Source organism: Lithobates pipiens, unplaced genomic scaffold, assembly GCF_037356315.1.
Source record: "Lithobates pipiens isolate NorthernLeopardFrog02 unplaced genomic scaffold, aLitPip1_a1.2 Scaffold_18, whole genome shotgun sequence".
In the NCBI taxonomy this organism is placed as follows: domain Eukaryota; kingdom Metazoa; phylum Chordata; class Amphibia; order Anura; family Ranidae; genus Lithobates; species Lithobates pipiens.
In genome coordinates, this window is record NW_027507758.1 from 616,001,425 (window position 1) to 616,027,130 (window position 25,706).

At 45.5% G+C, this 25,706-nt stretch overlaps 1 protein-coding gene across 1 annotated transcript; it reads left to right on the plus strand.

The window, feature by feature from the left end:
* Window positions 1–1,518: 1,518 nt before the first annotated feature.
* Window positions 1,519–25,706, plus strand: LOC143989265 (uncharacterized). The gene is made up of 7 exons (XM_077489337.1): window positions 1,519–1,568; window positions 14,119–14,240; window positions 14,361–14,495; window positions 14,582–14,705; window positions 14,822–14,919; window positions 16,163–16,265; window positions 22,312–25,706. Exons 2-7 carry the CDS (start codon window positions 14,145–14,147, stop codon window positions 24,567–24,569), a joined length of 2,814 nt encoding a protein of 937 aa, XP_077345463.1. The 5' UTR covers window positions 1,519–1,568; window positions 14,119–14,144; the 3' UTR covers window positions 24,570–25,706.

Genomic DNA, 25,706 nt, shown 5'->3' on the forward strand with positions numbered 1-25,706 from the left:
ATCTGTATGGCTGAAATCACAGGCGATATCCGTGCAATGCGATTTGCACTGCAGTGCAAATCGCATGCGATTTTGCACTATGCTGCAGTGTGAACCGGCCCTGAGCCTAGGTTTCCGCAAATTTGATGGATAGCAATGTTACCTGTGAAGTTGCCCCAGAATGCAGTTTACATGCACACAAACCCCGCTTTTCATTGAGGCTCTGTTTCCACTTGTGCAACTTGTCCTGCGACTTGGGACTGCAAAGTTGCATGACAAGAAGTACCCAATGATTTCCAATGAGTACCATTCATATCTGTGCGACTTCAAGTCACAGCGACTTCAAAGTAGTCCCTGCACTACTTTGGTCCCATTATAATGTGACTCAAGGTCCATAAACCTCCAGAATACACAGGCATGGCTTCAAGTCGTGGCAGAATCTTGCAACTTTCTGGCTTTTCAGGCTAACGCAGCCTGAAAGTTGCACAATTCTGAGCAATTTTGATGCGACTTTAAAGCAATGCCTGTGTATTCCGGAGGTCTATGGATCTCAAGTTGCATCAAAGTGGGACCAAAGTAGTGCAGGGACTACTTTGAAGTCGCACAGATACGAATAATACTCATTGGACTTCATAGCGTACAAAGTCGCAGGACAAGTTGCACAAGTGGAAATGGAGCCTAAATGAAAAGTGGGTTTTTGTGCATGTGAACTGCATTCTGATGGGCCAACTTCACTGTTAACATTGCTAGCCATCAGATTTTCCCATAGTCTTTACAGCGCATGCGCAGGAATGATGATCAGATTTTACTACCACTACCATGGGCGAAGTACCCCTGGTAGTAAAATCCAATCGTTAAGGCTATTTTCACACTTGTGCGACTTGAAAGTCAAGTGCTTTTGCCATGACTTGAAGCAATGTCTGTGTAATCTTGAGGTCTCTGCCACAAGTCGCATCAAAGTCAGACAAAAGTAGTACAAAAACTACTTTGAAGTCGCATAGATATGAACTGAACTCGTTGGAAATCACGGGGTGTGACTTGTCATGTGACTTTGCAGTCTCAAGTCGCAGGACAAGTCGCATGAGTGTGAAAGGGCCTTAGGCTGTCCGTACCACCTTATCACTGCTGCTACCTCATTGGTTTAGTGTATTGTTCTACTGGTGGGGACTCATGGTTCTTTCAGTGTACTGTGTTCTAAAAACAGATACGATTCTTTAACTCGGTAACTTGTACGATTCTTTAACTCGGTAACTTGTACGATTCTTTAACTCGGTGTACTGTGTACTCCTGGCTCTTGTTTTAAGTTTGTATCCAGTTCCTGAGTGTCACTGTGCTTTGAGTCAGCTGATTGGTTGCAGGGAGGGGCCGAGCTCTCTCACTCTAGGATCATATTACCACTGCCAGCTCTGCTGCTCTGCTATGTACTGAGTGCAGAGTGAACTGTTTCAAACGAATCAGTTACTGAAAAGAATCGATTCATCCAGTTCACTAAAAAGAACCGATTCAAAAGAACGATTCGTTCATGAACTGGACATCACTAGTCAGGAGGAAGTAGAGAGAAGACGTTGCTGGAACTGGCAGTAGAGGAGGTAATAAGATCTTCTTTTCTATTTACTCCCATTAACCCCACTCTGTCATGTCCGTCCTCTTCCTCCATAGTCACTGTGACGTCTTTTATCTCCAGCAGATGATGATGATACACACATATATAGTGTGGAAACCTAGATTAACCCCTTCAGGAGCAGAACATTTCCCCCACTTACGGGGCCGGAACATTCTCTTCATTATGGAGATGAGTCTCCTTCTCACTGGAGATGAGATGAACATACCTGGGTTTGGTGTGAGACAGGACCACACTAGGGTTGCCACCTCATCTCTTTAAACCTGAACACATAGGAATTACACAGGTTCTTTGGCTCATTTAATGCAATTGAGGTGCCAAGTGAGTTTAATTACTGCAGCTGCTGACTTTTAATAATCAGACACTTACCTGTCCCGGAGTCCAGCGGTGTCGGCGCCGCAGCTGATGTTTCCATCTGCTGTTGGGTGCATGCCGCCTCCGTTGCGAGTAAGGGAACCCTACTGCGCATTCCCGCGAGGCTCTGCGCCTCTTTCCTACTGGGCCGGTGGTCGGGGAAGAAGGAGGAGGGACCTGGGGAGGTGACGTCAATACCCGCGACTGAGGCTCCCGGAAGTGGGAACAGGATACCTGTGAAAGACAGTTATCCTGTCCCCCCCGGAAAGGCGCCAAATGTGGCACCGGATGGGGGTGGAGGAGTACAACAAGCAAAAGTTCCACTTTTTGGTGGAACTCCGCTTTAAAGTGAATGTAAACTCTCTAAAGCAACTTCAGCACTAAGGATGAGCTTTGTCGTGTTCACATGCTCCACGTGCAGAGCCCGCCAGGAGACTGGGCATTCATCTTCCGGATTCTCCCCTTGTGACTGTGTCACAGGGGGAGTAAACCTCTCCCCCCATTAGTTCTACCCCTGACTCCACCCCCTTTTACCGTCCCATCTATATGATGGAGGTGCTGGGAGGGCAGGATTTTTGCAACACCTTCCCATTTTCTTCAGCCGTGAACCTGCGCCTCTGGTCCCGGCCTAAAGACAAATGGTGGCCGCACTGGCTTGCTTCCTTGCGCCAGCCGAGGTACACAAGTATACGGAGGGGGGGGGTATCTGTGTAACTGCCTGTCCGTGCGAGCAGACAGAAAAACTGACAAATCCTAAAATAATAATAAATGCACATTGTTTTTACCTTTTTGCAAAAAGATCTGCATTTATTTATTTTTTTACAAAGGTGAACTTGAACCTCCACACCTCAGATCACCCCAATTCCTGTATTTTCAGCACCTCAGATACCCCCAGTCCTTCATCGCTCCCCCGAACGCCTGTTCCCTGCTGCACCCCCCTCCCCGCACCTCTGTTTATCTCTGTACCCTCCCCGCACCTCTTTTTATCTCTGTACCCCCCCTTGCCCCTCTGTACCCTTCCCGCACCTCTGTTTATCTCTGTACCCTTCCCGCACCTCTGTACCCTTCCCGCACCTCTGTACCCTCCCCGCACCTCTGTTTATCTTTGTACCCCCCCTCACACCTCTGTACCCCCCTGCACCTCTGTTCATCTCTGTACCCCCCACACCTCTGTTTCTCTGTACCCTTCCCACACCTCTGTTTATCTCTGCACCCCGCCCCCCCCCCACACCTCTGTACCCTTCCCACATCTTTGTTTATCTCTGTACCCTTCCCGCACCTTTGTTTATCTCTGTACCCTCCCCGCACCTCTGTTTATCTCTGTATCCTTCCCGCACCTCTGTACCCTTCCTGCACCTCTGTTTATCTCTGTAACCCCGCACCTCTGTTTATCTCTGTACCCTTCCTGCACCTCTGTTTATCTCTGTACCCTTCCCGCACCTCTGTTCATCTCTGTACCCTTCCCGCACCTCTGTTCATCTCTGTACCCTTCCCGCACCTCTGTTCATCTCTGTACCCTTCCCGCACCTCTGTTCATCTCTGTACCCCCCTCGCACCTCTGTTCATCTCTGTACCCCCCTCGCACCTCTGTTCATCTCTGTACCCCCCTCGCACCTCTGTTCATCTCTGTACCCCCCTCGCACCTCTGTTTATTTCTGTACCCTCCCCACACCTCTATACCCTCCCGCACTTCTGTTTATCTCTGTATTCCCCCGCACCTCTGCTCCCCACTGAATCCCACACATCTGTCCACCTCTGCACCCACCCCCACCTCTGTTTCCCTCTTTTAACCCCCTCCCCCCACCTCTGTTCTCCTCTGTAACCCCCCCACACACACATCTGTTCCCCGCAGCACCCACCCCCACAAACCTGTTGTCTCCCACATATCTGTTCACTTCTGTCACTGCCCTGGGTGACATGAACCAAAACAAACAATTTTTTTTTTTATCCATTTGGCAGGGAGCAGTAATTTTAGTAATGCTTAAAGCGAAGTTCCTCCCAAAAATAAATAGAACTTCCTCCTTTTGGAATCCTGCCTCCAGTATCACATTTGGCACCTTTCACGGTGAGGAGGGAGCAGATACCTGTCTATTCCAGGTATTTTCTCCCACTTTCGGGCACAGATCACCACGGGCTCCACAGGTATCCAAACCATGTCTGGTCCTTCCTCCAACCCGTCCCCTGCTGTCTTCTGGGAGACACAGAGGTCCCAGAAGACAGCAGGGACCAGTGAGGATGCGCAGCGCGACTCGTACGTACACACGACCGCACTTTTCGATGGACTTTCGCGGACACCCGTGTACACACGACCGGACTTTTCGGCGGAGTTCCGAGGACTTTCCGAACGAATGGCCACACACAATCACACCAAAGTCCGATGGATTCGAACGTGATGACGTACGACTGGACTAGAATAAGGAAATTCATAGCCAGTAGCCAAGAGCTGCCCTAGCGTCGGTTTTCATCTGCTTTCACTAGCATACAGACAAACTGATTTTTCGAGCGGACTCGAGTCCGTCGGAAAGATTTGAAACATGTTTTAAATCTAAAGTCCTTCTGATTTTTAGACAGCAAAGGTCCAATGAAGCCCACACGATCGAATTGTCCGGCGGATCCTTTGCTGTCACACCCAGGCCGATCTGATGCCCCCAAAAAAGACCTCCACATCACTGCTTTACTCACTGATAGTACTTATCCTGGCCGGGAATGTCTGTAGAGGCAGAATCCACGCCCACCCCCCCAGCCCCCCCCCCCCCCCCCTCCCTGCTTGTGACTGGAGAAATCATAAATCCCGCTTCCTGTGCCCAATCATTGCAGGGCAGTGTAGAGCCAGGCGTTGAAACAAGGTACAAATGGGTCTTGGCCGGCCAGGACAAGTACTGTCAGTGAGTGAAGTGGTGATGCAGGGGCATTTTTTGGGGGGGCGAGATCGGTGCTTCTGGGTACAGGGCGCACCCGCTGCCCTGGCTGTGTTGTGATTTGTTACGGCACAAACTGATTTTATGGGAGGGGGTGGGGCCCCTGAATAGCAGTTTGGAAATGTGGTCACCCTAGTCTTCCCCCATGAGAACCAATGGACAGATCGGCTTCGGGTGAGGACATCTCGGGTGCCCTGGACAGGTAAGTGCCCTTATTTTAAAAGTCAGCAGCTGCAGTATTTGTAGCTGTTGACTTTATAGAAAAAAAAAATTTCGGCGGAACTCTTTAGGGACACTAGGACTGGAGCAGGGGAGATTAACTTTAGGGCCAGTTCACACCATAGAAACGCAGTCTTGATGCGTTCCAGGTGCTTTTCTGCATGCGCGTTTTTGATGTGTTCCAGTGCGTTTTTGATGCAGTCCAGTACTCCCCCCTCCCCCCCTCTTTTTTTCTTAACCTTAAATAAGGACAAATGTGTTGCGGTGTGTTTTTGGTGCATTTAATTGCATTCCAGTGTGTTCTTGATGCATTTTACAGTGTTCCAGTACAGTCCAGTGCAGAAAAAATGCAGCATGTTCTACTTTTTTTTTTTTCTGGAACTGGATCGCACTGCTGTGAGCTATGTCATTGAAAACCATATAACCTACTTTCCATGCGTTTTTGATGCAGAAAAAAAACGCACTGGACTGCATGTGGTGTGAACTGGCCCTAAGACCCCTTTCACACTGGGACGTTTTTCAGGCGCTTTAGCATTAAAAAAAGCGCCTGTAAAGCGCTTGAAAGAAGCCTCATCTGCAATCCCAATGTGAAAGCCCGACTGCTTTCACACTGAGATCCCTTTCACACTGGGGCGTTTTTCAGGCGCTTTAGCTTTAAAAAAAAGCGCCTGTAAAGCACCTGAAAGAAGCCACAACTGCAATCCCAATGTGAAAGCCAGAGTGCTTTCACACTGAGGTGCTGCGTTGGCAGGGCTTTAAAAAAAGTCCTGCAAGCAGCTTCTTTGCAGCGCTTTTGGATCGGTGAATACCCCGCTCCTAAAGAGCCCCTTCCCATTGAAATCAATTGGAAGCGCCTGAAAAACGCCTTGGCAGCAGCGCTTTGTGGGCGCTTTTAACCCTTTATTTGGCCACTATCAGGGGTTAAAAGTGCCCCAATAGAGCTCGGGAAACGCTGGTAAAGCGCTGCTAGTTTAACCGACGCTTTACGAGCGTTTCGCAGACATTGACATTGACAACGCTGACATTGTGAAAGGGCTCTTAAAGCACTTGGGCTTTCACATTGGGATTGCAGATGAGGCTTCTTTCAAGCGCTTTACAGGCACTTTTTTTAACGCTAAAGCGCCTGAAAAACGCCCCAGTGTGAAGGGCTGTTACTACACCCAAGACTCGGCATTCACTATATCTGGTCTCCCACAGTACACAGAACATGGAAATACAGTTATTTTAGTAAATATAAACTGCTAAATAAATTTTCTCATCAGTAGTCTAATGGCTTCTATCAATGTCCGTCTGAGCCCTGGTTAAAGCTTGTAGGAGGCGTTTTCATTCCCCTCGGACTGTCCTGTGAGGCTGTATGACCCCCGACCCTCTGTCTGGACAGTGCTGAATGGTCTTGTGCTATCACATGCACCCTTCCAAACAAAATAGTTCGGGGACACAGTAGATTACAGATTGGAGCACATGGTCACTGTCATTGGCCCTGTACCATGTGATCGCTGTGTCCAATTACAGCAATCACAATGCTTGCAGTAAACAAAGGTCGTCATTTATACAGCCGTTGTTTACTATTGTGATCACTGTGATTGGTCACAGTAGTAAGCAATGGCTGCATGAAACGGCAGCCAAACATTAGGGAAACGATTGCTTATATAATCATCAGGACTGTACAAGCAATCGCAGTGTAATAAAAAAAAAAATGGTCACCCCCCCCCTTTCAGAATGTGTTTCACTTTTTTTCATGCTGTCACGAAAGCAAAAGCTGTGTCGCTATGGTTACACTGTAATTCTGTTGTAGTCATCTCTGTATCTCAGTGCCACCAGCCATTTCTAATAAGTACCCCAGCAGTACAATCTCAGCAGATCAGTGCTGTCAATCAAAGCACCCAGCCTCACGTATGAATAAGCACTAATAGTGCAGCCAGTCTCAAGGTCAGCACAGCAGTATTACTAGAATCAATGTAACGGATTATCATCACACCGGATCAGTGCAGCCAGCTAAAGTTTTCCTGATCACCGACACACTAGTCCCAGTGTCGCCAGACCAGTGTAAGCTGGCAACAGTGTCCCTGATGGTCACCACACTGGTCCCAGTGTCACTAGACCAGTGTTAGCCAGCAACAGTGTCCTTGACTGTTGCCACACTGGTCCTCATTGTCACCACACCAGCACAGCCAGCAACAGTGTTCCCGATCACCACCACACCAGTGTTGTGCTGCCCCTGGCCTGTTTATTAACCATGTTTTTGTCTGCTACTGGAACAATCCTTTGCCTGCTTGCTGACCATGTCTCTGCCTGCTGCCTGAACTGACCCAACTGACCATTTTCCTGCTAGTCCCCAATCCCAGCCATCGCCTGCGTACAGCTCCACTCCTAAAACCACAGGGACTTTCTTCAGCCTCCTATACCTCCTTCCTGGCTTGTGAACATGGCAGTCATGGGGCAACCACATGCCAGTAGGCTAGGCTTGCTTGGATTTTAGGAACATGTACTACTATAGGTGATGCTACGCTAAGCTATATTCCCCGACCACTCATGTTGAGGCGACCATGACAGTACAGGTTTTGATACACTTGGTTGATATGTGTGATACACAAGATACGATGTCTGGTACATAATCAGTTCAAACATTGAAAAAGTCTTATACACGTGGTATTGGCACATTCGGGAGCAGTAGTAAAATATGTTTTGGGATGTAATTCCAAGCATACCCATGCTCTAAGTGTAAAGATCCTATACAATGTAAAACGTTCTGTAAAAAAAAAGAAGAAAAAGGAAAAAAAATATATATATATATATATAATTTTTTTTTTTTTTTTTACACAGTATCTCACAAAAGTGTGTACACCCCTCACATGTGAGTGTACAGCTTGTATAAATGTGTAAATTTGCTGTTCCATCAAAATAACTCAACACAGCCATTAATGTCTAAACCGCTGGCAACAAAAGTGAGTACACCCCTAAGTGAAAATGTCCAAATTGGGCCCAAAGTGTCAGTATTTTGTGTGGCCACCATTATTTTCCAGCACTGCCGAAACCCTCTTGGGCATGGAGTTCACCAGAGCTTCATAGGTTGCCACTGGAGTCCTCTTCCACTCCTCCATGATGACTAGGGATGAGCTCCGGCGTGCTCGCATGGTCCACGTGCAGAGCCCGCCAGGAAGTCGGCGCAGCGCTGTGCTAATCACAGGCAGTGAGACATTGCCCTATCTGCAGCCGCGCATCGGCGCAATGTCTCACTGCCTGTAATTAGCACAGCGCTACGCCGACTTCCTGGCGGGCTCTGCGCATGGACCATGCGAACACGCCAGAGCTCATCCTTAAAGCGGGAGTCCGCCATTTTTTTTTTTTTTAAAGCCAGCAGCTACAAATACTGCAGCTGCTGACTTTTAAAATAATGACACTTACCCGCCCAGTGCGCACGCGTTGTCGGCACCCGAAGCCGATCTCTCGATCGTCTCTCGGGTGCTGCCGCCGCCATCTTGGGTATGGGAATCAGGAAGTGGAGCCTTGCGGCTTAATTTCCCGGTTCCCTACTGCGCATGCGCGAGTCGCGCTGCGGAATAAGGATGGTCCCCGCTGTCTCTGGGATCCGTATGTTTCCCAGCAGGCAGCGGGGGACCTTCGGAAAGGGGCGTAGATTCTGCGGAATCTACGCCGGAAGTGGGTGCAGATACCTGTACTGTACAGGTACCTGCACCCCCTCCCCCCTGAAAGGTGCCAATTGTGGCGCCGGAGGGGGGGAGGGTTCCAATGAGCGGAAGCTCCACTTTAGGGTGGACCTCCGCTTTAATGATGACATCACGGAGCTGGTGGATGTTAGAGACCTTGCGCTCCTCCATTTTCCGTTTTGAGGATGCCCCACAGATGCTCAATAGGGTTTAGGTCTGGAGACATGCTTGGCCAGTCCATCACCTTTACCCTCAGCTTCTTTAGCAAGGCAGTAGTCTTCTTGGAGGTGTGTTTGGGGTCGTTATGTTGGAATACTGCTCTGCAGCCCAGTCTCTGAAGGGAAGGGATCATGCTCTGCTTCAGTATATCACAGTACATGTTGGCATTCATGGTTCCCTCAATGAACTGTAGCTCCCCAGTGCCGGCAGCACTCATGCAGCCCCAGACTGTGATACTTCCACCACCATGCTTGACTGTAGGCAAGACACACTTGTCTTTGTACTCCTCACCTGGTTGCTGCCACACACACTTCACACCATCTGAACCAAATAAGTTTATCTTGGTCTCATCAGACCACAGGACATGTTTGCAGTAATCCATGTCTTTAGTCTGCTTGTCTTCAGCAAACTGTTTGCGGGCTTTCCTTTGCATCATCTTTAAAAGAGACATCCTTCTAGGATGACAGCCATGCAGACCAATTTGATGCAGTGTGCAGCGTATGGTCTGAGCACTGACAGGTTGACCCCCCACCCCTTCAACCTCTGCAGCAATGCTGGCAGCATTCATACGTCTATTTCCCAAAGACAACCTCTGGATATGACGCTAAACACATGCACTCAACTTCTTTAGTCGACCATGGCGAGGCCTGTTCTGAGTGGAACTTGTCCTGTTAAACCACTGTATGGTCTTGGCCACCGTGCTGCAGCTCGGTTTCAGGGTCTTGGCAAACTTCTTATAGCCTAAGTCATCATTATGTAGATCCTTAGAGAGTTCTTTGCCATGAGGTGCCATGTTGAACTTCCAGTGACCAGTATGAGAGAGTGAGAGCGATAACACCAAATTTAACACACCTGCTTCCCATTCACACCTGAGACCGTGTAACACGAGTCACATGACACCGGGGAGGGAAATGGCTAATTGGGCCCAATATTTTGAGGGTACAGCACATTTACACTGTTATACAAGCTATACACACACTACTTTACATTGTAGCAAAGTGTCATTTCTTCGGTGTTGTCACATGAAAAGATACTGAATAATAAAATACAGTGCCTTGCGAAAGTATTCGGCCCCCTTGAACTTTTCAACCTTTTGCCACATTTCAGGCTTCAAACATAAAGATATAACATTTAAATTTTTTGTGAAGAATCACCAACAAGTGGGACACAATTGTGAAGTGGAACGAAATCTATTGGATATTTTAAACTTTTTTAGCAAATAAAAAACTGAAAAGTGGTGCGTGCAAAATTATTCGGCCCCTTTACTTTCAGTGCAGCAAACTCACTCCAGAAGTTCAGCGAGGATCTCTGAATGATCCAATGTTGTCCTAAATGACTGATGGTGATAAATAGAATCCACCTGTGTGTAATCAAGTCTCTGTATAAATGCACCTGCTCTGTGATAGTCTCAGGGTTCTGTTGAAAGTGCAGAGAGCATCATGAAGACCAAGGAACACACCAGGCAGGTCCGTAATACTGTTGTGGAGAAGTTTAAAGCTGGATTTAGATACAAAAAGATTTCCCAAGCTTTAAACATCCCAAGGAGCACTGTGCAAGCGATCATTTTGAAATGGAAGGAGTATCAGACCACTGCAAATCTACCAAGACCTGGCCGTCCCTCTAAACTTTCAGCTCAGACAAGGAGAAAACTGATCAGAGATGCAGCCAAGAGGCCCATGATCACTCTGGATGAACTATAGTAGATTAGGGTATCCCCGCGCTATCACCAAGGGCCTAAGCTATTAATAAGGATAGGTTGCAGCAAACCACCGGCAGGGGTATAAACCCTAACCCCCAGATAGTGTATTTAAAAATCAAATAAATGGTGTTGCGCTACCTGAAAAGGTTAAGCTAAACTATACTAAACTAAAAATAAAGTGCCTTATGCTTATATAAATAATACCAGTGTTACTAAGTGACACACTCCCGAGAGCGATGTCTCCTTCTATTAGGTGATATTTCCTCCAGGAGGAACTAGGATACCGGAAGTGATGTTCACAACACGAGCGGAACGCTCGTTCGTTTTTAAAGCTGTGTTTTACTACCTGTTTGTGAGTACCTTTTCAATAAATTTTTAAATAAATTTACGTACGTACTTCACCATCGGAGCATACCTCTCTCTTTTCTATGAGACCTTTGTGAATAATATTGAGGCTTAAGATCCATGTGGAAACTATCTGAGGTGCAAAATTCCAGCCGAGGGGGCCAGTACTCACCTGCCAGGAATTAGGTCACAACCCCTGGACCTTGCCGTTTGGTTGTTTTGCTGTTTACCTTACAGCAGTAAGGTAAGGGGCCACTCTACCTGGTGTGTCGTGAACACTGGAGATATAAGAATTAAAGACACGGTTGCTGGCACCTGTTTTTGAGAAGCACTGAATAAGTCACTGGTCACTTTACCCATTTCAGCTCACATAAAGACTTTACCATTTTATTCTTCTTACTAAGAGGAGCACTGAAAAATAGCCACTGGTCACTTTATTCCATTTAATTTCACATAAAGACTTTATTATTTAGTTCTTTTGTTTAAGCATGCATTGTATGTTGCACGTTTTAATATAAGAAGAATTCTATGAGTTTATTATCTTGGAGATATTCACTTGAATATTTAAAGCACATGACACTTTATTGTTTTACTATCTGTAACATATTGGACACTTTATTTCATTGATTATTCACGGGTTAATCTGCTGGAGACACTTCACATATTTGGATCAGTTTTATATTTACCGTGTATAATACCTAATTGTATAATATTGGAAGTTTTTTATTACATTTACCTAAAAGGAGGAAATATCACCTAATAGAAGGAGACATCGCTCTCGGCAGTGTGTCACTTAGTAACACTGGTATTATTTATATAAGCATAAGGCACTTTATTTTTAGTTTAGTATAGTTTAGCTTAACCTTTTCAGGTAGCGCAACACCACTCTGGATGAACTGCAGAGAACTACAGCTGAGGTGGGAGAGTCTGTCCATAGGACAACAATCAGTCGTACACTGCACAAATCTGGCATTTATGGAAGAGTGGCAAGAAGAAAGCCATTTCTCAAAGATATCTATAAAAAGTCTCGTGTAAAGTTTGCCACAAGCCACCTGGGAGACACACCAAACATGTGGAAGAAGGTGCTCTGGTCAGATGAAACCAAAATCGAACTTTTTGCCCACAATGCAAAACGATATGTTTGGCGTAAAAGCAACACAGCTCATCACCCTCAACACACCATCCCCACTGTCACACATGGTGGTGGCAGCATCATGGTTTGGGCCTGCTTTTCTTCAGCAGGGACAGGGAAGATGGTTAATATTGAGGGGAAGATGGATGCAGCCAAATACAGGACCATTCTGGATGAAAACCTGTTGGAGTCTGCAAAAGACCTGAATCTGGGACGGAGATTTATCTTCCAACAAGACAATGATCCCAAACATACAGCAAAATCTACAAAGGAATGGTTCACAAATAAACGTATCCAAGTGGTAGAATGGTCAAGTCAAAGTCCAGACCTGAATCCAATCAAGAATCTGTGGAAAGAGCTGAAAACTGCTGTTCACAAACGCTCTCCATCCAACCTCACTGAGCTCGAGCTGTTTTGGGCAAGAATTTCAGTCTCTCGATGTGCAAAACTGATAGAGACATACCCCAAGCGACTTGCAGCTGTAATCGCAGCAAAAGGTGGCTCTACAAAGTATTAACGCAAGGGGGCCGAATAATTTTGCACGCCCCGCTTTTCATTTTTTATTAGTTAAAAAAGTTTCAAAAATCCAATAGATTTCGTTCCACTTCACAATTGTGTCCCACTTGTTGGTGATTCTTCACACACAAAAAATAAAATTTTTATATCTTTATGTTTGAAGCTTGAAATGTGGCAAAAGGTTGAAAAGTTCAAGGTGGCCGAATACTTTCGCAAGGCACTGTATTTACAAAAATGTGAGGGGGGTGTACTCACTTTTGTGAGATACTGTATATACATAAACATTTTTATTACATTTATATTATCATTTTCCAAAAACTTGTGGGAAAAATGAAAGCTTCAAAAGGTATTTGCTCTCTAAAATGTAGTAATTTTGTAGTTTCTACTCTGATTTATGCCCCTAGAAAGTCTGAAAGGGCTCCTTGGATTTTGTGCCTCTAAGTGGTTACACTGTGAAAAAGTCTCACACGTGGTATCGCCATACTTTAGAAGAGTAGCAGAATGCGTTTTGGGATGTAATTCTAAGTATGCCTATGATGTGTCTTAGAAATATCTTATTAAAGTGGAAGTCCAGGCAAAAACTAATGCTAAACCTGCTCTCTGCCACATTCTAAACCTAATCTTTCTAACCCTGTAAAGCAAAAATTGCTGCAATTACCTGTTTTACAGCTGATCCAATCCGGTCTTCAGTAGCAGAAACTGTGTGCAGGAGAGGACCAACAATGGACGTGAAATGCCTGGGAAGTGACATTACTCATAGAGTTACTATGGGTTTTCTGTTGTCGGCTGCCTCTCCTGCACCCATCTCCACACTGCAACTGCCGCTGACAGCTGATGCTGGGACCGGGCTGGATTGGATGTAGAATAGGTAAGTAAAATGATTTTTGCTTTACAGGGTTAGATATATTAGGTTTAGAGTGTGGCAGAGAGCAGGTTTAGCATTAGTTAGGTTTTGCCTGAACTTCCACTTTAACTCACAACTTTTTGTAAAACATTTTTTTACAATTTTCCTGCATTTCCCAAAAACTTGACATTTTCAAAAGACTCACTATGTCTTTTTAAGAAAAGAACGTAGGCTATTTGCTTTTAAAAATGGGGGCAGGTGTGAGTGGGTGTTTCTTCTGTTCTGTTAATTCAGGGACTCAAGAAATATGATAGGTAGTTAGGAAATTAGATGCATTATTTACGTTCCATGAAAACCCAAAGGTGCTCCTTGGATTTTGGGTCTCTCTGTTTCTAGACTGTGATAAAGTCTCACACATGTGGTATCCCCATACTCGTAAGGCATAGTAGAAAGTGTTTTTTTGTGTACTTGTAAGTATGTCTATGCCATGGGTGATAATGCGTTAGAATGACAACTTTTATTTAAAAAAAAAACATATTTTTAATTTTCAAACAAATTGTGACAAAAAAATTACAAATGGAAAAAAAACTCATATAATTCTTAGCTTACAGAAAAACTTGCATAAATTACATGACCACAACAATGAGCATGGATGAGGACCAGAATCACATGACAGAGAGGATACTAAACCTCACCCTGGAGATCGTCTACCTGCTGACCGGAGAGGTGAGGAGGATTCTGGGAGTCACATGACATTGCTCTTATCTCTATTAACAAAACCTAACCAGAGAGGGGAGGAGGGTTCAGGGATTCTAACATGATATTCTTATTGGTTTTCCAAAACAGAGATTTCCTCCTGTGAAGTCAGGTGATCATATGACCATCACATTGTCTCCATGTGATGCTCTAAAACCTGAGAGACACAACATGCAAAAGATTCTGGAAGTCAACAAGAAGATGATGGAGCTGCTGACAGGAGAGGTGAGCGGTGCTGGGAATTCTGGGACATTATCCAGTAACAGACAAGGGATGTGTCTGGATGGTGACTGTATCATTGTGTGTGTCAGGTTCCTATAAGGTGTCAGGATGTCACTGTCTATTTCTCCATGGAGGAGTGGGAGTATTTAGAAGGACACAAGGATCTCTACAAGGACGTCATGATGGACAATCAGCCGCCCCTCACATCACCGGGTAAGAGGAGACTTTATTGTAAAGGAGAGAGCAGTACGGAGGCTCCACCTAGATCCCCCATCATCTGATAAACACATAGAAACAATGTATTCAGTCAGTGTGTGTGTTTCCTACAGATGGATCCAGTAATGGGAACCCACCAGAGAGAAGTCTCCATCCTCTGTATTCCTCGGATCCCACACAGGAAGATGACACCATCCCTCACCATCATCAGGTAGGTGGAGTTGAGGGTCGGGAACATAAAGTGTAAGTGATGATCCCAAGTACCAGGGAGTGTTCTCTGTGGTGCCTCTCTCCATCTCAGATGATCTGGTTAATGTCTTGCCAGTGACCAGATGCACAAACTCTCTCACTCTAAATGTCCTCTTTGTACCTCCCTCAGCCTGGGACCAAGTCTCCTCCCTTTCCTCTCTTAAGAACTTTAATTACTCTGGGATCTGTAGTTACTCTGGTCAATCGACAAAGCAAGATTAGTCTGTATGGAACTACCTCTCCCACAATCGGCAGTTCCTACCAGCATTTCAAGCAGCCCCCAACCTCTTCCTGTGTGGTGAGTGCACTTAACAGGCTGTACAAACCTCTGTAATAACAGAGTCCAATTACAGCTGTGCCTGTCCCTCTGTAAACACAAGAAGGGACAGCAGCAGAAACAATGAAACTGCAGCTGCTCCTCTCTGCTAGCTTTGCTGACCAGGCTACACACTCCCCCCACCAAAGGTCTTTGGTCCCTGAACAAACAGCAGGGCCAGGTAAAAGGAGCAAATATGGAGTCACTCTTCTCTGCTAGCATTGCTGACTGGGGCTACACTTATTAATTTAGTAACAGGTTTAAATAATGCTCGGAATTAGTGACTTCTGAATACTAAACTAAGAATACATACTCGTAGAGAGAGATTGCTGCACTGTGTTACCAGTATCTGTATTCTCGGTGTAAGTTATTGTTATTCTGTTAATCTGTATGAAACTGCAAGCAGATGTCAGTGTGTAATAGCCACTGTATCAGGGAGACAGAAATCAGAGTGTGTGTGTGTGTGTGGTTCCCTAGCAAACCAGTCAGCCTACATACTAAAGGTGGTGGCAAGCTACCCTAAATCATGTGTCTGGTGTGAGTGGGGGCAGTGGAAAAGTGAATATGTCACGATTCTATGTTATAGTCTAGCTTGGGGACTCTCAGAAGTGTCTGGGAATTACTAAGTAGCTCCACAACTCTTACACCAGATTGTATGCAAGATTTATATCTTCCTGTATGTGGCCAGGATTTGGGTGAAGTCTCCCTTCAGTGGTGGCTAGTGGTATTGTAGGCTGTGATAATGGTTTCACAGCACTTTTTTTTTTTCACCTGCTCAGAGTAAGCTCTCTCCTCATTCCTCTTCCACTAAGCAAGGTCTTCACATCGGTTAGTTAGTCTCCATGGGTATGCATCCTTGATGGTATTTTCTGCCATTCTGTTGGTTTAGGGTGAAGTAGAAGAGACGTATGTGAGGGATGATCAGCAATATATTATGGAGGCTGGACTGATGAGGACAATCAAAGAGGAGGACACTCCTACAGAGTTCACAGGTGAGCCATAATATATTCTTCTGTTATCTCTGCTCTGTTACTGCATTCTGATTGGTCCAGAGTAGGGCAGGGGATGAATGACATCATAGGTTGATAATTGTCCCCTCCTTGTACTGATATCTGTCCTGCACATTAGATTTTCTTCTTCTTTTCTCTCCGATAACCCCCCTTCTCTGTGCTGTAGACGCAATTTATTTATTCAAGCATGATTTATGTATAGTGATGAGCTATAACTGGGTCCGGTTCGGGGCTGTCAGAAACCATGAAATCAGGCTGCGACAGAAGTACAGTTAAATCACACTTATTTAATAATAAAAGTAAAAAAAACAAACGTAGTCAAAACATAGCCAAAGTTCAGGAAACGGAACGGATAGTCAGCCAAGCCAGAAGTCAGGGATCAGTGTAGTGGAACAGCAAGCAGGATCTGGAGCCAGAAGGGATGTCGGCAAAGCAAGTCTTGAACAGGTTCGCAGGAGTTTCTGTGATGTTGACCAAGGCGAAGGAAGACTGGACTGGACGGCTTAAGTAGGCAGGACTGACGAGCAGGATATCATCAACAACTGAATCACTTTGGAGAGAGATGGGAGCTGGCAATTAGCTGACAGCTGAGCGGCCAGCTCAGAGAAGGAAGGGCTGAGCCCAGCCCTGACAGGGGCAGGTTGGACAAACTTTATCAAAGTTCTGATCCTGAGTCCAAAAGTCAATTGGAGTTGAATATTATCAGTATTGGTCATTTTCTATGCGAATAGGCAAGGGATTGTAAAACTGATGGGGGGGCTGGGCTCTGCCCTGAGTGACAGACGTACCAAAAAATAAATAAATGTAAATTTTCGTTTGCCGTGGAGCATTAATTACAAAAATGACTTCAATGCCACCCCCATGAGAGCCACTAAGAGATGGCTGACCCCAAAGGTTGCTCTGACCCTGCAAGCCTCCTACACCTCTGTTACCTTGGGTTCAGACATGTTTTAAAGTTAGTAAGGCAATCACACATACACCAAGCTACGAGAAAGTAACCAAGTGTATTTACTGTAAAGGTCTTTAACCACTTCCATACCAGGCACTTCCCCCCTTCCTGCCCAGGACAATTTTAAACTTTCAGCGCTGTCACACTTTGAATGACAATTGCGCAGTCATGCAACACTGTACACAAATGACATTTTTATAATTTTCTTCCCACAAATAGCGCTTTCTTTTGGTGGTATTTGATCATCTCTGCGGTTTTTAATTTTTGCGCTATAAACAAAAAAATTACCGACCAATTAAAAGAAAAAAAACAATGGGCACTGATAGGCGACTTGGGGCACTGACTGGCGTTTATTATGGGGACAGGCTGGCAGGTGTTGGGCACTGATTGTCAGCTAATGGGCACCTTTTGATGGGGGGGCTGTGCTGATAAGCAATGTGCTGATTATCAGCACAGATCCCCCCCCTCTGACAGGGAGAGCTGTCAATCGGCTCTCCCTGTTAGCGTGAACCGAGGAAAGCCGTTTCACGCGATGATCAGCTGCGATTGGTCACAGCTAATTACGTGGTAAGAAGCCTCTGTCAGAGGCTTTATACCACGATCAGAGTTGCGGCGTGTCAGACTGACACACACTGCACCTCCGATCGCCGTGCTGCATGCCCAGGCAGCCGTGTGCCGGCTGTGTTTATCCTGGGCAAGTCATATGATGTCTGGTCAGGATATCACAACCACTTTGCCGCTGTCATTCTGCTATATGGTGGGTTGGCAAGTGGTTAAGTATATAGGGCAGTAAAATCTTAGGCGGGTATTATTTTCCAGTATAATACTATTACAATTAACACAGATCTGCAATGCATATAGAAATTACCTTAAGTTGAAAGAATTAATCAGTCAAACCTGAGAGTGAGGCTAGGACAACAGGTATGAAAGGAAGAAGAGTGACCTTTTATATCAGACTGATCCCTCCAATCCCTGGTGCCATAGGCCCAATAAACTCTGTGACACAAATATAAAAGCAACCAGAAAGATAACCCCAGAACTCTTGGGAAGAGTTCCCCTTAAATGGCTGTAGATATTATGCACCGAGTCCTTTAAGTGAGGGGGGGTGGTTGAGAAGTCCTTGTGGTGTGGAGGTTCTGTGTCTTCTGCTAGCTTAACAAGGGCCCAAAAATAGATTCCTGTATAATTGCTCCAATGCTGTAAGTAGCAAGTGCAAAGTGTCTCCTTGTTAGAACTTCGGTGCAAAGCAAATGGGTAAAGGTGTCTGCATGCAGTGTCTCTAGGGTATATAGAGAGTGGGCTTCTGCCTGCTCACTAATACAGATGATACTAGGCTCAAGGGAATAGGAAGGGACGGATCCTGAAGCAGGCTCCTGAAGAATCTGTGCTCAGATGAAGGCTCCTGGCCGCATGCCTTGCTGTGCTGTCAAGTACAGTGAGATCTGTGCTCAGGTTGTTCTACGTGACCCCCAACTGTCACTGAACCGACAGGAAGCTGGCGAGGATGAATGTGTCCATTCAATGGTCTTGTTTGAGGACCAGATGGTAACAAGGATTATAAAAGCCGGCCGGCAAGCGAGCACCCATCCACTAAGGTACACAGCGCAATGAAGTCAACAGGCCACTCCCCCGATGCGCATTTCGTCACACTCCGACATCGTCCTGGGGCACCGGATGCTCTCCCGGCTGCCTAGTCTGCAGTCTCGTTTCGTGCTCCTCCAACTCTCTGGGGCTCTGCTTGCAGCTGAAGGCCATGGTCCCAAGAGAGCGACTCCTTCCCACCACACACAATATCTCACCTCCTCCAGCATTCTGTTCTCTCCCTGCAGCACCTACAGGAACTTGTAGTCAACAAGGATCAACAAGGGTCCGACTCCAGGTTAAACTTGGCTCTTCTGACTACATGTCCCAGGATCCATTGCTCTTCTCTTGAATCTCACTCACTCTGCATTCAGAATGTGACAATACAGTGTCTAGGCTGAGCACTATAGGGAACAAAATAGGGAAAATTTCTGCGCTAAGTGTGCAATAAAAATAAAGAAAAAAGGGCCAGCAGCAGCTCAATATGAGATACGCATTTAAACAAATAGAGATAATAAAATGGAGCTGTGCTAAATTGGAAAATGTGTTAACCATAAATTAATACAACACAAAAAAATGCTAATATTGTGCATAAATCCTGGAATTACTCCCAACACCACAAAGTAATATTATAGATTAGTCCATAAATCATAACCACATGTGAAATCTTGGTATGACTTGTGACAACACCACGAACTTGTGCTCCTCCACCACATAAAATGCGTGCTTACCAGAGGCAAGCTAAAATGGACTTGTGGCTGTTAACCCCGCCAGGGCCTTTATCCAAAGAAGTGGCGATGATGGCTCCCAAATGCTTGATATAATGAAGCAAGAACACGCAGCAAACAGCCAAGGGGACTCGATCATTCAATGGTCTCGATTTGAGGACCAGAAGGTAACCAGGGTTATAAAAGCCGGCCGGCAAGTGAACACCCATCCACTAAGGTACACAGCGCAATTATGTCAGCACGCCACTCCCCCGACGCACGTTTCGTCACACTCTGATGTTGTCCTGGGGTACTGGGTGCTCTCCGAGCTGCCTAGGCTGCAGTCCCATCTCATACTCCTCCAACTGTCTGGGGCTCTGCTTACAGCTGAAGGCCATGGTCCCAAGAGAGCAACTTCTTCCTAGAACAGACTATATATCACCTCCTCCAGCATTCTGTTCTCTCCCTGCAACAGGCTGGAACTTGTAGTCAACAAGGGTCCAACTCCAGGTTAAATTTTGTTCTTCTGACTACATGTCCCAAGATCCATTGCTCTTCTCTTGAATCTCACTCACTCTGCATTCAGGATGTGATATTAGTGTCTAGTCTGAGCACAATAGGGAACAGCCTCATTGTGGCTGGTGTTACAGAGTTTCCCCCCCCAATGACACAGGCTATTTATCCAGCACCTGGCTACATGACATAATAACATGATTAAAGTCATTAAAGTCTTTATGGAGAAATACGCTATAGAAATATTTTATTAATACAATGTATACAACTATTTACAAAGAAAAAGATGCCATTTTATTTGCGGGTAAATGATGACTTACGCTTACATCTGTTTCCTGTTCCCTTCATTTATACAAGACCCTTTTGACCCTAGATGAGCATCTGGTATAGATGTTAATGGGGATCACATAAAAAAAATATTAAAATACACACAAGACCCTTATCTGAACATGGCGCCTGGCAGGAAAGTAAAGGAGGAAGAAGCGTGTGCCTTCCCTTTCCCCTCCTGAACTATACCAGGCCACATGCCCTTAGAAATGGGTGAGGGGAGTACTTTCTGTGAGTGCCACCTGGCACAAATCCTCATGTTGACGAGGACAAGGTCCTCTTCCCCACAAACCTGGCCCAGTGATTGTGGGGGTCTGTGGGCAAAATTCCAAATGCTGCTTTATGTTTTGACATACCTCCCTAGACCCATTCAGTCTAGACAGTATGGTCACCTACTGATTGCACCATCCATAGTCAGCTTAAAGTGATTGTAAAGTCTCTTTTTTTTTTTAAATAACAAACATGTTATACTTATCTGCTTTGTGCAGTTGGGTTTGCACAGAGCAGCCTGGATCCTCCTCTTCTCAGGTCCCTCTTCGCTGCTCCTGGCCCCTCCCTCCTGGTTAGTGCCCCCACAGCAAGGAGCTTTACTATGGGGGCACTCGAGCCGAGTCACAGCCCCCTGTGTCCATTCAGACATGGAGCCTTGACCCGACCCCCTCTCTCCCCTGATTGGCTAACTGACTTTGACAGCTGTGGGAGCCAGTGGCGCCAGTGCTGTGTCTCAGCCAATTAGGAGGAGAGTTCCGGATGGCTAGAACACTTGTGGACATAGCTGGAGAGAGAGATGGGGCTTGGGTAAGTAATTAGGGGGTGCTGGGGAGGCTGCTGCACACAGAAGGCTTTTTATAGAATACATTAAGATAAAAATAATAATAATAATAATAAGACACAGAAGTTGAATCCACCAAAACTTAAAGCGAAGTTCCGCTTAAAAAAATAAAAATTAAAGTCAGCAGCTACAACTACTGCAGCTGCTGATTTTTAATAATCGGACACTTACCTATCCCAGGGTCCAGCGATGCTCAGCGGCACTGGAATTGTAACTGTGGGCACCTGGCTGTGGCTTCACAACCGGGCACCCACTGCACATGCGCGAGCCACGCCTTGCGCCGTGACTGGCCGCGCAATCATCTGGGACCTGTGACATGTCCCAGCTGATTGCCTAGAGAGAGGGGGAGAGGTGATCTTCCTTCCAGAGCCAAGGGTGCGGAAGGAGCTGAGACCCTCTGAAAACAGGGTATCCGCTCCTCCCTCCCCCCAAAAACATACATACCAAATGTGGCATTTCAGGTGGTCATCTTCTCTTAAAACGGAAGTTCCATCTTTGGGTGGAACTCCGCTTTAAGATAGCTGTGGTACAGACAGTGATTTTCTAGTCTTTTGAAAGGCAACAAAAAAATCAGTTTCCTAATCCCTGTCTCTGAGCAGAACTAACACTAACTGTGGGAACATGAAAGAAACAGGGAGGGTCTAGCTAGAACTGAACTAACTAGTACTAACCGTCTTGCTGGGATGAAAAGTTAGGAGGAATATAGAAAACGCAAACACTTATATTTGCAACAGAAAATACTTCTCCAAACACCCTCTAGTGCTAGGCCTATGGTCACTTTTTCTATGCTAAAGGGTCTGAAAGTCTGAACTTTGAATCTCTTCATTATCAGAGATCACATGACCCAGTGCCTAGGCTTGTGGTTGTGTGAAGAGCATGCACCTCCCAGTCCTCATTGGTTCCTGCTCTTCTGACAAGGCTGAGTAAATGTAGAAGTGATCTGGGAGGAGGACCAAAGGTCCCTTTTACTGTAGAGGGGAAGTCACAGCTGGTTGGGACATCCACAGAGGACATCTACTTACTAAAATCTACCTGATCCAGATGGAACCTTGATTTAGGTGAACTCACCCTTGTGCATCTGTTCATCGTGGTTTTTATATATTTTTTTTTTTTTTTTAGGACAGGCCATCGAGGAACCCTCAAAGGATCATCTCACTTTATCTCTAAGCTGTAATATGGAAAATGGGGACATCACAAGAGATTGCGCAGAAGAAAAATCAATGAGCCCCGCTACGGATGGAGAACATCACAGTGTGGATAGACCTTCAAATCCCCCTGACTCTGAGCAACTTCGTACTGTGAGGAATGTTGCTAAAAATAAGGGGATGGAGAAAATTCCTGGTCCAGAATGTGGGGAAAGTTGTAGCTCTGACTCAAGTCTTACTGTACATCAGAGAGCTCACACTGGCGGGAAGCTTCATTCTTGTTCTGAATGCAGGAAAGGTTTTTTTAAAAATTTAAAACGCTTCATACATGCCAGATCTTACACAGGCAAGAAGCCGTATTCCTGTCCTAAGTGCAGGGAATGTTTTTCACAATTGTCCCATCTTTACATGCATAAGAGGTCCCACATGAGGACTAAGCCATATTCTTGTCCTGGGTGTGGGAAATGTTTTTCAAGGAAATCAACCCTTATCATACATCAAAGATCTCACACAGGGAAGGGGCCATACTCCTGCCCTAAATGTGATAAAAGTTTTTCACGCAAGTCCAATCTTTACGTACATCAGAGGATTCACACAGGACAGAAGCCGTATTCCTGTCCTGAGTGTGGGAAATGTTTTTTACAGAAATCCCGCCTTGTTAGTCATCAAAGATCTCACACAGGACAGAAGCCGTATTCCTGTTCTGAGTGTGGAAAATGTTTTTCAAGCAAATCAACCTTTGTCATACATCAAAGATCTCACACGGGGGAGAAGCCGTACTCCTGCCCTGAATGTGATAAAAGTTTTTCACGTAAGTCCAAACTTCACACACATCAGAGGATTCACGCAGAAGCGAGCTCAAAATTAAACTTCGTTATACATCAAAGTGCTCACACGGGGGAGAAGCCGTACTCCTGCCCTGAATGTGATAAAAGTTTTTCACGCAAGTCCAAACTTCACACACATCAGAGGATTCACGCAGAAGCGAGCTCAAAATTAAACTTTGTTATACATCAAAGTGCTCACACGGGGGAGGAGACGTACTCCTGCCCTGAATGTGATAAAAGTTTTTCACATAAGTCCAGGCTTTACAAACATCAGAGGATTCACACAGGAGAGAAAATGCATTTCTGTCCTCAGTGTGGAAAATGTTTTTCACGGGCATCCCATCTTAACAGACATCAGTGGTCTCACACAGGGGAAAAGCCCTATTGCTGTACTGAGTGTGGGAAGTGTTTTTCAGAGAAGTATAGTCTTTACTCACATCAGAGGATTCACACAGGAGAGAAGCCGTATTCCTGTCCTGAGTGTGGGAAATGTTTCTCAGAGAAATCAAGCCTTGTTAGACATCAAAGATCTCATACAGGTGTGAAGCCGTATTCTTGTGCTGTGTGTGGGAAATGTTGTTCAAAGAAATCAAACCTTATTGTACATCAGAGATCTCACACAGGTGAGAAGCCATATTCCTGTTTGGAGTGTGGCAAATGTTTCTCAGACAAATCAACCCTTGCTAGACATCAAACATCTCACACGGGTGAGAAGCCATATTCCTGTCCTGAGTGTGGGAAATGTTTTACGCGGGCATCGCATCTTACCAGACATCAGTGGTCTCACACGGGGGAAAAGCCATATTCCTGTTTGGAGTGTGGGAAATGTTTCTCAGACAAATCAACCCTTCTTAGACATCAAACATCTCACACAAGTGAGAAACCATATTCCTGTCCTGAGTGTGGGAAATGTTTTATGCGGGCATCGCATCTTACCAGACATCAGTGGTCTCACACGGGGGAAAAGCCATATTCCTGTTTGAAGTGTGGGAAATGTTTCTCAGACAAATCAACCCTTGTTAGACATCAAACATCTCACACAAGTGAGAAACCATATTCCTGTCCTGAGTGTGGGAAATGTTTCTCAATGAAATCGAAACTTGTTAGACATCAAAGATCTCACAGAGTTAAGAAGGCTCATTCCTGTGCTGAGTGTGGGAAATGTTTTCCAAAGAAATCAAGCCTCATTGTACATCAAAGATCTCACACAGGCGAGAGGCCGTTTTCCTGTCCTGAGTGTGGGAAATGTTTCACAGACAAATCAAGCGTTGCTAGACATCAAAGATCTCACACGGGTGAAAAGCCACATTCCTGTCCTGAGTGTGGGAAATGTTTCACAGATAAATCAAGCGTTGCTAGACATCAAAGATCTCACACAGGTGTAAAGCCACATTCCTGCCCTTAGTGTTGGAAAAGTTTCTCACAAAACCTTTGTTAGACATCAAAGAACTAACAGAGGTGGGAAGCAAAATGCCTTCCTTGAGTGACAAATGTCTCCACCAGTGTCCCATCTTCACACTCATCGGAGGTTTCATATAGGGAGAAGCCGTGTCCCTGACCTTAGTGCCTTTTTTTTTTTTTTTTTTACAGAAATCAGACCTTGTTATACATTAAAGCTCTTACACAGGTGAGAAGCCGTATTCCTGCCCTGACTGAGAAATCTTATCCACAGAAAACGAAACATGTCACACAAAGACCTCAGACATTCCTGTCTTGAATGCAAAAAAAAAATGCTATATATGGAAATCAGACTTTGTTATACTTTAAAGATCCGGCTCAGAGAAGAAGCCATATTTCTGTCCTCTGCTCAACTTCGTCAGGACAGTATAAATAAAGATATAACATTGAGTCCACCTGATCAGATACGTTTCTTTTTTCATCCTCCTTTCTCCGGGAGGAAGACTTACCTAGCTCAGTAAATGTAAGCTGCAACGATTTGGTGATGGGCCTCTAAAGGGGTCTCCTGGATACCAGCTGATTTTGATGCATTTTAACCAGCTAAGTACTCATTTATACTGCTGGGGGCTTCTTCATTGAAATATGCATCTTACGTGGAGTGTAATCCTACCTTCTGCTCCACCATGTGGTGTCTGAGTCTAGTTTGCCATTCAGCTGCCTTTTCCCCCTGTGCTGCCATGCTTCATTGTCTGCCTTACAAATTCCTTTCTGACATGTATTTTTATCTGCCCCCTACTTGTTCTCTGTACTGGCATTGTGCATCTGCTGCTCTCCGGTGGTCTCGGACACTCCCTGTCTCTGGGTAATCAGCTGAAGCTGGAGGGTGATATGTGGTGGAACATGGGCTGTGCTTTCTAGATGGGGGGCTTGGCACTTCTGCAGAAGCCTGCAGTAGGCTGAGGAAAGGCAGCGTGATGCACATTGTGCTTCACAGGCATCGGGGTATGCTCAGCAACTAATGCATGCACTATATAGTTGGCATGCCTCCAATACATCCTCACACAGCACCATGCAGGTACACTCAGGTGGCCATCACATGGCACTCGGGTGGTGTCTATTTAACTACATCAGAACAAAATTATTA

Bases quoted from the DNA above. Each gene is read 5' to 3' on its own strand.
- LOC143989265 (XM_077489337.1), top strand. From the start codon at position 14,145: ATGACCACAACAATGAGCATGGATGAGGACCAGAATCACATGACAGAG. The intron at 14,706-14,821 runs GTAAGAGGAGAC...TGTTTCCTACAG, and splicing joins GCCGCCCCTCACATCACCGG to ATGGATCCAGTAATGGGAAC. The intron at 14,920-16,162 runs GTAGGTGGAGTT...CTGTTGGTTTAG, and splicing joins CCATCCCTCACCATCATCAG to GGTGAAGTAGAAGAGACGTA.